Source organism: Natator depressus, chromosome 2 (assembly GCF_965152275.1).
Source record: "Natator depressus isolate rNatDep1 chromosome 2, rNatDep2.hap1, whole genome shotgun sequence".
NCBI classification, from domain to species: domain Eukaryota; kingdom Metazoa; phylum Chordata; order Testudines; family Cheloniidae; genus Natator; species Natator depressus.
In genome coordinates this window covers 207085005-207096259 of record NC_134235.1, presented here as the reverse complement: position 1 = coordinate 207096259, position 11255 = coordinate 207085005, and the positions used below count along the sequence as shown (strand labels likewise).

The 11255-nt window shown below is 46.2% G+C and overlaps 1 protein-coding gene across 2 annotated transcripts; it reads right to left on the bottom strand.

Annotated features, from left to right (window-relative positions):
- Window positions 1-301: 301 nt before the first annotated feature.
- Window positions 302-7491, bottom strand: TWIST1 (twist family bHLH transcription factor 1). Of its 2 annotated transcripts, none has more exons than XM_074943350.1 (2): window positions 6862-7491; window positions 302-326 (listed from the first exon to the last, which is right to left on the bottom strand). In XM_074943350.1, the coding sequence occupies exon 1, from the start codon at window positions 7463-7465 to the stop codon at window positions 6905-6907; it is 561 nt and encodes a 186-aa protein (XP_074799451.1). In that variant the 5' UTR covers window positions 7466-7491; the 3' UTR covers window positions 302-326; window positions 6862-6904. The 2 variants fall into 2 exon arrangements, with proteins under 2 accessions (XP_074799451.1, XP_074799450.1); XM_074943349.1 differs by lacking the exon at window positions 302-326 and adding an exon at window positions 5514-6089.
- Window positions 7492-11255: the final 3764 nt, after the last annotated feature.

Below are 11255 nucleotides of genomic sequence, written 5' to 3'. Positions count from 1 at the left end.
AACTTCTTTCAAGTGGCAAAGAAAGAGAGTGCCCTGCTGAAGTGTCAACCTCTGGGCAGCTTTTGATTTCCTGCATAGTCGTGGCGTTACTTCTTTTGTCCCAGACCTGCCGTTCACTCACGCCAGATATTCATCTGCTCCTGGCAAGCAGATCGCAGGCAGTGGCAGCCAGGCGAAACGCGCGACAGAACGTGCAGAGCTCCGCAGCCTGGAAGTAGCATACCCGCCTGTCTTCCCTTCCAGCCTGGAGTCTCCTCCCTGGAGTTTGAAATTTAGGCTCTGTCCGGAGAGGCATTCCTCCACTCTTCTTATCAGCCGCTACCCACCTTCGAAACAAAAATTGATTAGTCTCAGCTTTTTCCCAACCGAGATCCGATACTTTTCTCAGGATCAAACGACTCTGAAAGGGGCTGGGGGGGGGGGGGAGAAAATAACACACACACAACCAAACCCCAAACCCCAACAACAACAAAGAGGGAAGGTGGAGTTTAAAAGACTCCTAATCTTCAGACAGAGGGCCCCTGGATCACACATGGGCGTCCTCCATTCCGCAAACAAACAAAAATTAATGTTTAAATAAAGCCCATTTATAAAGGGGGAAAAAGGCAAGACTGATTTATGCTCGATTTTCCTTCCGTGTAGTTAGAAGGCGTGGCTCCATTTGCGAGTTGTACATCTGTTCCCTTCACGTGACGTTTTCCTAAAAGCTCCAACATCTGGTCAAAATAAACCTCTTTCAGGTACCTGCTTAACTTTTCACATGTCAAAAGCCCTCCACCTCTGAAGCTCCCCTTTCCCCCACGGCTGCTTTGTGCGCTGCTTTCCCCCGATGCTTTGTTTCTTTCCTCACAGTGCAAAAAATAAAATAAAATAAAATAAAAAAATAAAATAAAATAAATCCTAGCCCTAAAATATTAAAGTGCCAATACTTTCGCTCCCCCCCCCCGCTTTGACCCCCAACAATTCCAACTTTTGCTTGGATTACCAAAGGTAACATCTCACACCATCCCAGTGCAATCCTCGTGCGTTGGTTTCTGCTCCGGACCAAATAACGGAATTCGAAACAAAACACACCCCTGCAATTCTGGCGTATGCTAATATCTTCCCTGCGCTCTTCCTTATAGGAAACACTCCGCAGGCCAGGTGTTGATAGCTTAATCGGCTAAATCCGAAAGCGAGACACTTTTATTCTGTTATTAATGATAATGTTTTCGACTTGTTTTGCAACGAGATGGTTTGGGAATGAAACTCAACCCCAGTCTCTTGTAGGTGTTCTCAAAGAGCGCGAGTTCAACTGATTCAGTTCCTTTAAGTTTCAGATCACATTATAAAAGTCATTACCGACGTGTTGGTTACTATATACGACAAAGCGATGGAAATAAAAACGGTATAATCCTAGCAAGGAGGGCATTAGACACAGGCAGGGCAGGGTCTCACTGCAGTTTTCCCACTGGGCTGTTCCAAACTATTTTACTATTTCTTCTGGGTTTTTAAAACGTGTGTTACTATTTGTAGCTCTTTATTATTCCTACTTTGTAAACGTGTGCAAAGTCTTCCAGGATTCTTATCACTTGGCCCTTTTAAATGGTAGACTCTTAAAAACAGGGCAAGGGGGGAATTTGTGCAAGTGGTTTTAACCTGCTCCACCTTCAAGTGACCTGCCAAATGCTCTTTCTTATTTTATAGACATCTGGGAATTCCATACATGCCTTAAACTCCAATTACACACCTTCTTCAAAGGACACGTGCTTTGATTTGCTAAGAACATTAAGCGGACTGAAGTCTAAAGAAACTGGTGCAGAAGTTAATGTAAAATGCACCCTGTGCAATGTTTACTGCGGGCAGATTGTGTGTTGTTCAGCAAATAAAACAAGTTCTGGCGCGAACTAAATGTGTGCGCCTTCTTTGCTCTTAGCCACATGCATCCCATGGCAGTTGATTCGGATCATTTCCCCCCGACTTCCAAAAGATACTAATTTATGGCAAAGCCCGCTTTTCACAAGGGGTCTGCTCCCAGCTTGCAGGGATGCAGGTGAAGTGACTGATCGTGTGAACAAGGGCACACAGGACTCTGGAGAATGGCCCCAAAGTCGCTTCCGCCTCTGTTTCCTTACAGTTCTCTTTCGATACATTCTGAGGGTTCAGGGACCGATCCTGCTCCCCGTAGACGCTCTTTGACGGCAAAGGGACCAGGATCCTTCCCCATCTTTTACAATCTTTTATCCTGTATCTACTGGTCTCTTCTTTTAACGAGAGCTTGTCGCAGCTACAGCATTGGTTGTTAACTGCGGTTCCCATGTGGGAGGGATCCGCACTGTATTTACCCGCCAGGTCCTCCCTATCCACACGCAGGGGCAGTGCTGTTTACCCACACCGCAGGTGAACCCCTTTTCTCTACTGAATTTTGTTTGGATTTCCGTCACATTTGTTCCCCACACGTTTGTTTGTTTTTCTTAAAATTACAGATGCAGGGAAAACCGCCTGACATCATGAGAGCGGGACAAACGCTCACTTTGAAGGATTCCTGGGCAGGACTTCAAGTGAAATCATATGCCTGAGAAGAATTTGATACTGGACTAGAGAAAATCGCTAGTTCTGAGCTTGCCAAACCGTGGAATGTGCAAAATGCTCCACTCTCTTGCACAAGGCCGAGGGTAGCGTCCTAAGAATCTCCATGGAATAAACTGAACCTCAAAATTGCAAAGCCGTGAGGTTGTTGCGTGGGGCAGAGAGACACAAGCTATACATCTGGGCCCGAATCCTGGAACCTTTACTCGCTCTATTAGCCTACAGGCGTGAGTAAAAGTTCCAGGATCCGGCCCCTTGTTCCCTGGCTTTCCTTGTAACAGGCATTGGGTTTGTTAGCTTGCACAACTGTCCATGGATTGCCAACAGAACACGTTTAGTCTGTTCATAGCTAGTGTAACAAAACATGGGAACATTCTGCATGGGAACCTCATCTATGCTACATTTTGTTCTGGAAATAAACTGTCCAGCTTTGTGCCTTGCAAAAAGAATCAATCAGAAATCATAACTTTCAAAGACAGAGTCAGTTTTTGATTGCAGCAGTGCTTAACATTCCCAGAAGAGGAATTCATGTTTTTCTTCAATAAGGCTGAATCTGAGTTAATAGCTCTTGACTCAAGTGTAGGGGGCCACACAGTAACAAAGTACCAAACGGGAAAGGTCACGTTTGTAGTTTTAAATCAGGATCATCTCCTGTTATTATTTTTTTTAAATAAAGATAACGATTGATACTAGACAAATAAAACAGACCCCTTTTGTAATGGGAACAATAAAAATATTGGGTATATGGTACTTGCCACCTTTTTATAGTGATCACTGCAAAATACAGATTACATTTCCTCCTAGGAAAGGTACAAGGCAAGTAAGGATAGTATATGCAGTAATTAAAAATGTTGGAAGTGACTTGATCCCCCGCCCCCCCTCAGCGTATTGTAAGTTGCTGGAAAGAGTTGATGTAGATTGGGCCAAATTCTGCATTCACTTATGATGGTGTCAATCAGGACAAACGACATCCAACTCAGCTGATTTAGTCTGGATTTTTCACCAGTAAAATGGGAGCAGAATTTGCTCTTCCCCCCTCCTCCCCCATGTTATTATCCACTGGTCTGCTTTTTTATATTTAGTAATATAATAATCTGTTCGGTAAATTCCCCTTTCCTTCAAAATTACCCAGCAGTTAGTTACCTATTTCTCTCTTTTGCAAATTTAGGACAAATTATTCTTTAGCATTTGCCATGATACTGAACACATTTTCTGGTGAGCCTTCCCCTCTCTAAGAGAAAACCAGCAAAAGGTACAAGACATTCCTCTTTTCACCATCTCTTTACGTAAGCAAAGGTAGCAGAGATAAGCATTACCTTCTCCTTGATGGTGGGCTCTCATCATTGCTGGAGCTTTTCAAGAAATCTGAATATCAAGCGATCAGACCTTGATGGAGAGAGTCAGAAATCCACTTGGTAGGACCACCAAAAATAGCGAATCCCTCTCTAGCACACACACACAAATTTCACCCTTCTGTCCGATGCTTAGTGCTGGGACCACCACAACCCAAATCCAATTTTCAAAGTCCTCGCTAATCCTTTAATATAAACAAACGCTGCAGGCTTTCTACTGTAAACATTGCGCACTGGTCTAAAATATGCACGATATTAAATTCATAATACTGTTATGTCAGCAATATATGGTAATATGTGGATATGGAAACAAAAACAGTCAGGCAATAAAGTAAACTCAACCTGGGCTAAGCAAACATGACTTGTTTTGAGTAAACACACCATCTTATTTACCCTAGACATTGACTGAATCTGTTCAGCAAAAGGAACTTATAGTTTGCAACCCACAGCCTTTTGTGAGTTTCTACAATTTGATCTAGAGTCTTATTTAGGAGCTAAGCAGTGACCGCCCACTTTCCTGTTAGTATTAGCATATTGATCACAACCTGTAATTTACAAAATAAAATAAACGAAGCATTGTTTGTCAGTTTTGTGGTTTGCTTTAAATAAAAACAACAGCTATAGCTAGCTGTATATATTAATCGGTGGAATACAATACAAATACAATGGTACCGATGACTATACTAGAGAGACTAGCTATTTTTAGTATTTTAAATAGCTGCCCCTTCCATAATTACTTTGATCATTGAAGCCAGAAGATATTTACAATTGTAGTTTTACCCTACATTAGATTTTAAACCATAAAAGCGGAGAAAAATAGAGACAAAAATGCTTCCTAAATGGCGAAGCCCTCCTGTTTATAGTTAGAAAAGGAAACCAGCGTGAGGTTATTGTATCCCACCCCCTTTTACAACCAAAAATAAGGCTTGTAAGCCTTGCAATTCAAATATTAAAACAACACCTTCTTCATAAAACCCAAATATCCATTTGGTTTCTTATTCCAGCCTCTCTTTGCCTTCGCCTTGTCTGTTTATAGGCCTCTTTAAAACGGATGCGCTCTCTGTCCTCGACTCTTTTTTAGCTAAATCAATACAATTTGCTGTGCACAGAGCGATGGCAGGGGGGCATATGCCATCTTTCTGGCTTACATGTCGGAGGCAAATGGTCTGGAAAAAGAATGCCATTACTTTAGATCGGTGGCTAAAACAATTCCGTTCTTCACTTATTGTAACATTATTTGGAGTTCTGATTAAAATAAAGAGACACAGAGAATTTCCGACCCCAAAGTCCAATGAGCACTAAAGTAGAATAATAAAGCTGTCTCTATAAATAACTTGCCGGTGTCTGCCAGTAGCTAGTTTATTTGCGTTTTTCGCCCCGTTTGTTTATATTAGTGCCCCTCTCTCTTGGGTGTCTTTACAGCTCTACAAGCAGGTATTTATCTCCGGCTTCAACCCAGCGTTTTCATATAGACCAAACTTTAAGGTTCTTAAAATTTCAATCATATTTATTTATTGCAGAAAAATAATATACAATGATATTTACAAAACAACCATAAAAATATGAATGCATTTAGACACCGGATCTATTTGCATTTTAACATGGGTCATCAATAAATAAATAAAATGTTTATTTTTTTTCTCAGAGGAAAAAATAATAATAAAAAAGTAGGAACCGGGTAGGTTTGTGTATAACAGTTTGAGCCCAGTTTGTTTTCCCCCTAAAAAAGTGTTCGTCTCTAACGTTTGTTTTGTTTTTCATTATGACCATTCAAGAACGGCGAAAGTCCACAATAATGTATTTTCCTTTTCTCAATGGATCATAGGCCCGACCTCTTGGGAATGCATGCATGCAAAAAAAAAAAAAAATTAAATTCCAACATTCTTCGTCAAAATTAAAAAAAAAAAACCCAAACCACTGTTCAGACTTCTATCAGAATGCAGAGAGGTGTGGATTGTGCAGATGCCTATCTGGGTGGTCACTGTCCAAGCACCCTTGCCTCTTTCTTTCTTTAAGTGCTCCCCACGCCCTGCTTTGAATTTGGATATAGCTCTTCTAATTTCCAAGAAAATCCTTGGCATATTTTTTTTTATTATTTTTTTAAAAAATGGTATCCAACTTCAGAGTCTCTAGACTGTCCATTTTCTCCTTCTTTGGAAACAATGTCATCTGCAAAAACCCAGAGAGGGGGAGGAAAGGTTTGTTACTGATTCTTTTTATTAAAAAAAATGTATGCAGAAGGGGAAAGAGAGCGAGCGAGCTGTGCTGTTTTGCATGCGACACAACTGCCCGTGATCCACCACGCAAAACAATCAGGAGGAATTAAAGCACCCGGCGGTGGGGATGGGGTAAGGGGGACCGTAGCAGGGGGGAAAGGAATTGGGAAACGCACACTGGGAAGTGTACCAGAGACACCGATTCCTCTGTTTAAAAAGCGAATTTACAATGAAGGTTTGGTGGACTAATAATCTCTCTCTCTCTCTCTCTCTCACACACACACACACACACACACACAGAGCAAGGACAGGAAACCATCCGAACCCCCACCTTCGCTCATGCAACGCTGGCCGAAGCGACCGCGTCCCCCCCAATCCCCGCCCCCCGCACGGGAAGCCGTCTGTATGTTACACCCGCCCACGCGTTGCAAATGTACCGAGTGGTTCTGATGCCCGGCTCGAGCCCTCTCCCAGGGGCCTGGCCCGGGGGCGCTTGGCTGGGCACCGGCTGAACAGCAGGCCCCTTCCAGACGTCTCCCGCTGGGCACCCAGCAAGCGGAGCCCTCTCCGCTCACTAGCGTTGGGCTCCCTCGGTGCAGGCCCAAGCCCTGATATTTCCCAGCTCTGCCCCACGGCTCCATCCCCCCACGCTCTCCGCCCCCCCCCCACCTCCCAGCCCCACGCGCGCAGGGATGGGCTCGCCCCCGTGCCGCGTCCTCCCTTACCTAGGTCTCCTTCCCTGGGGGTGCGGGTGGGGGCCCCTCCCTGCTAGTGGGATGCGGACATGGACCAGGCGCCCTCCATCCTCCACACGGAGAAGGCGTAGCTGAGCCGCTCGTGGGCCACATAGCTGCAGCTGGCCATCTTGGAGTCCAGCTCGTCGCTCTGTAAGACCTGGTAGAGGAAGTCGATGTACCTGGCCGCCAGCTTGAGGGTCTGGATCTTGCTGAGCTTGTCCGAGGGCAGGGTGGGGATGATCTTCCGCAGGGCGGCGAAGGCTTCGTTCAGGGACTGGGTGCGCTGGCGCTCCCGCACGTTGGCCATGACCCGCTGGGTCTGCAGCTCCTCGTAGGACTGGGGGCTGCCTCCGCCGCTGCTGCTGCCGCCGCCTCCCCCGGCGCCGGACTTCTTGCCTCGCTTGCCTTGGGCCGGGCTGCACGGCTCGTCCCCGGCTCCGACGGCAGCTCCCGTGCTGCGCCGGCTGGATCTCCGCTTGCGCCCCCCTCGCTTGCCGCTGGGCTGCTGCTGCCGGTCGGGCTCCTCTTCGCTGTTGCTCAGGCTGTCGTCGGCCGGGGAGACTGGAGAGCTCGATTCGTCCTGCTGCATCATCTCTGGGGGGGACACACGACGCGGGCCCGGAGGGGGGCAGGGAGAAGAGGGGGGCACCTAACCCGCCAGCTCCCCCTGGATCGCGGCTTGCGGGCCTGCGAGGAGGAGGAGGAGAGGGAGGAGGACCTCAGTTCGGGGGGTGGGGGGATGGCATCAGGATCCAGGAGAAAAAAAAAACCCACCACAACCCACCCCTCCCGATCCCTCCTTGGAGCCCCTTCGAGGTGTCTGGGATTGGGAGAAAGTTGCAGACTTGGAGGCTCTTATAGCTCCTGCTGGCGGAAAGTTTGGGGCAGCGGCGGTGTCATCGGCCTGACGTGGAGAGGAGGGACTTTGCTGAGCTTTATAGGGACGTTTCCGCTCCCCCCCTCCCCCAATTATGTTTCCAAACCATTCACAAGAGATCTACCCCCCTCCCTCGTCCATCCCTCCCGCTCGGGCTCTTCCCGTTTACACGACCGCTTTGGGGGGTGGGGGTGGGGGGCTTTGCCACTGCGCCCTGAGCCCCGTTAATAATTGGGAGCACGGCCCTTATGGTTCGGGCTGCACAGGGCGGGTTGTCCCAGCAGCAGCAGCACGAGCAGCTGGGGCAGTCTGCCCCTCTCCCAAGTTCCCCGTGCGATGGGCAAAGGTTTGCAGAACTAAGGGAGGGAGAAGAAATTAACAAGAAGACGCAGTGTGTGGTGCTAGCACACACACCGCTCGCTCCCATCACCTCTGGTGCATGGGCTGCATTTCCGGGGGAGCCAAGGGTTTCTTGGGCGGTCTGTCCTATTGGGGTGATGTAATCTGCAAGGGGGAAGCCTTCTTCTATGTAAATATGGAGAAATGCTGATATTAGCTCATTTCACGCATATCCTGGAGTTCTTCTTCTGCTTTGGAAACCCCCCACCTCCCACATATTTGACATAGTACTGACAATCCAACACTTCGCATACAGGGGGAAGTAAGTGAGGAGACTGTGTTGTATAACTCCTCACTGCTGAGATTTCATTACTGGTGCTCAGGCAGTAAGTTTTCCCTCACTCAGATGTGTTTTTGGGGGGGAACATAGCGCCAGTCTGTTTTACATTTGGTTTTTTAGGTTTGCATACACCGCTCTTGGTCCTCCCCTCCCAGTTCCCTACCAGAAAAGGGCAGGTGCTGTGCATTTTTCACAACATCTCAGCTGCAAACCGTAGAAAGCCTGAGTTCGAAGGCGAGGAGTTGCAATGCGGCCGGTCAATATTTTAGATCACAGTATCTGGAGAGCGCAGGGCTTTAATGCAGGGTTTACACAACACTTTGGTAGCTCTCGCTTCTCAACCTTTTGAGTGTCTGTCTGGGTACCTTGTCGAAAGCCAAAGCACTGGACAGTACAGTTATAGTCCCGAATTTACGTTGCTCTGTTCCCCGCACGTATTGGGTTAGAAGAAGAAAAGAAAGATGAAATATACAGATTGAAGGAATCCAGAATATTAATACGGCTGTTCTAAACAGGAAAGATGGATGGGGGAAAATCCCAGGAAAGGGGAAAAGCTCACACTTTTGAAGACAACGGTGACTTGTTTTATTAATGACTTAATTTAGCTTTATTTCCCCCCCCCCAGTCTCAGACTGTTTACTATGAAGAAACACAGAGAGCCTCAGCAGATCCCCAAATGGTGTAAATTGTCATAGTCCCTTTGACTTCAGTGGAGCTGGGGCAATTGACCCCAGCTGAGGATCTGCTCCTGGGTATGTTGAGGCCGTTTGCGATGGAAGCTTTCATTGATAAAAATCGGAATCCCATGCCCTGATTTCTTTATGCATGGCTTGAATCTTCATCGTTGGCATGCATACTAGATACTATTCTAGTTGGCGTTTCGAAATAACTGTGCAAACTGGCTACTTCGTTGTTGTTTTATTATTATAGTTACGAACAATGAGGTTGGTCTCCTGGTGGCATTTCCCCCATTGATTTAAACAAAAAATTGCTCGATCCTTTATCGATGGGGTGTGAAAAGCAGATGGGTTACTCACTGAGAAGCGATAAAGGCGCCAGCCAGCTCCAAGCGCTGCCCCGCACACGTTGGCAAGGTGCAGGTGCAAAGCGCTAGTTGTCATAATGCCGTTGGCTTTGCGCGTGTGTCACTCTCCAATGACCAACAGGCCTTTCCCCTTTGACATTGCCACCTTCCCTTAGAATGAGGGCTTGCCTGGGTGGCACCATTTTATCATTTGTTCCCAAAGGAGGATCTGCCCAACTCCCAGTAGTAATCTAGTACTTCTGCTTTGATGGCAGCTGGCAATGCAAGCGTACCCTTTGCTAGGATGACAATAACATCTTTCTTTCTTTCTTTCTTTCTTTCTTTCTTTCTTTCTTTCTTTCTTTCTTTCTTTCACTATGATGCAGGCAGTAAAGCTGTAAAATGCGTGGTATCGGAGGGCAAAATGTAACCTAAATATTATCTAGCCAGGAAAAAATGGTGAAGGGAGGTGGTGGGGAGGGGCAGAGAGTCCACAGTAAGCTAGTCAAAGAGTAAAAGGCTTTAGCCTAAAAGGATACAATCAAAACAGCCTTGCCCGCGGAACCGCTGATCCCCGGGGCGTGGTTCTAAAAGAAGTGGCACCCTTCCTTCACCAGAGCCCTGAACTTCGAGCGCGCTTCGTAGCGCGTGGCGGTGGCGGATGGGGCGGGAGAGTCTAGTCTGCGTGTTATTGGTTAATCGACAGAACACGGTGAGAGGAAAATCCATGCGAGGAGCCTAAACAAACGTTCTTTCTTTTCCACCTCAAAGAAAAGGGAAACAGTGGCTGGGGAGAAAGTGATCTTTGTGGATGGATGGACTTTAGAGTCACTCTTCTCTACCTAATGAAAAACTCAGGGCAAGCAAATGGCCATAGCTAGCAGAATAAATGTTAAACATGGTCAAGAAAAAAAATCTCCTAACTATGGGGTTGCTGACGTCTGCCAAGCTCAGTTATTTTCTTATTGCAACTGGGGTGAAATGCCCTGTTTTCTTAACTGCACAGGGGATTGTCAGCCAACAGTTGCATTATCTGTAATTTATACCCTCCGATCTGCTATAACCACCCAACAATCGACATCAGATTGATTTTTAATAAGCCACAAATCAGTTGCTAGAAAGAGAATTAAGCTAAGTCCCTTCAGGTACTGCCAGCACAAGAAGAAGTCTGGAAATCGAATGTGTACTTCTCACAGCATGCGAATGTACTGTAAGCGAGCTGCTAGGCAGACAAGTTAAAACTGGGAAGGACTTTCCATTCCAAACCCTTCTTTTCAGCTGGTCTGAACGTTTTCAGAAATAGCCTTTTGAAGTTTGAAAGTTCTCTTGATTTCAGCCCAAAGGTGAGAGGTTCCTCTGTGTGTGTGTGTAAAGTTCAAAGAGAATCAGTTCGGTATTTTCGAATTATGCAACTGCGGGGGGTTTTCCACTCAAAAAGATATCTTGGTCATTTTTTGTGCTCAGATAACATGAAACTATCTTTATTTAAAATCTGCCAACTGGGATTCAGCAGCGTGTGGTTTCGATGGGAGGTTTGCTTGAGCGAGGACTGAAGGAGACAGTTCCTTGGCATTTATGAGATTGGATCTTAGACTGAGAGAGAACACTGCTTAGCACACAGCAGCAAAATGACTTCCTTATTGAGCCGTAGTTTATAAAACTGTAATATTAAAATATATATTACAGATGTATAAGTGCATATTGAAATGAATAAATGATGGGGCTCATAGGAAGTTGAGTTTGCAGCAACTAGATGGTTGAAAGATCAGGTCTGTGCTGGTCAGTATGACCTTGATCTTATT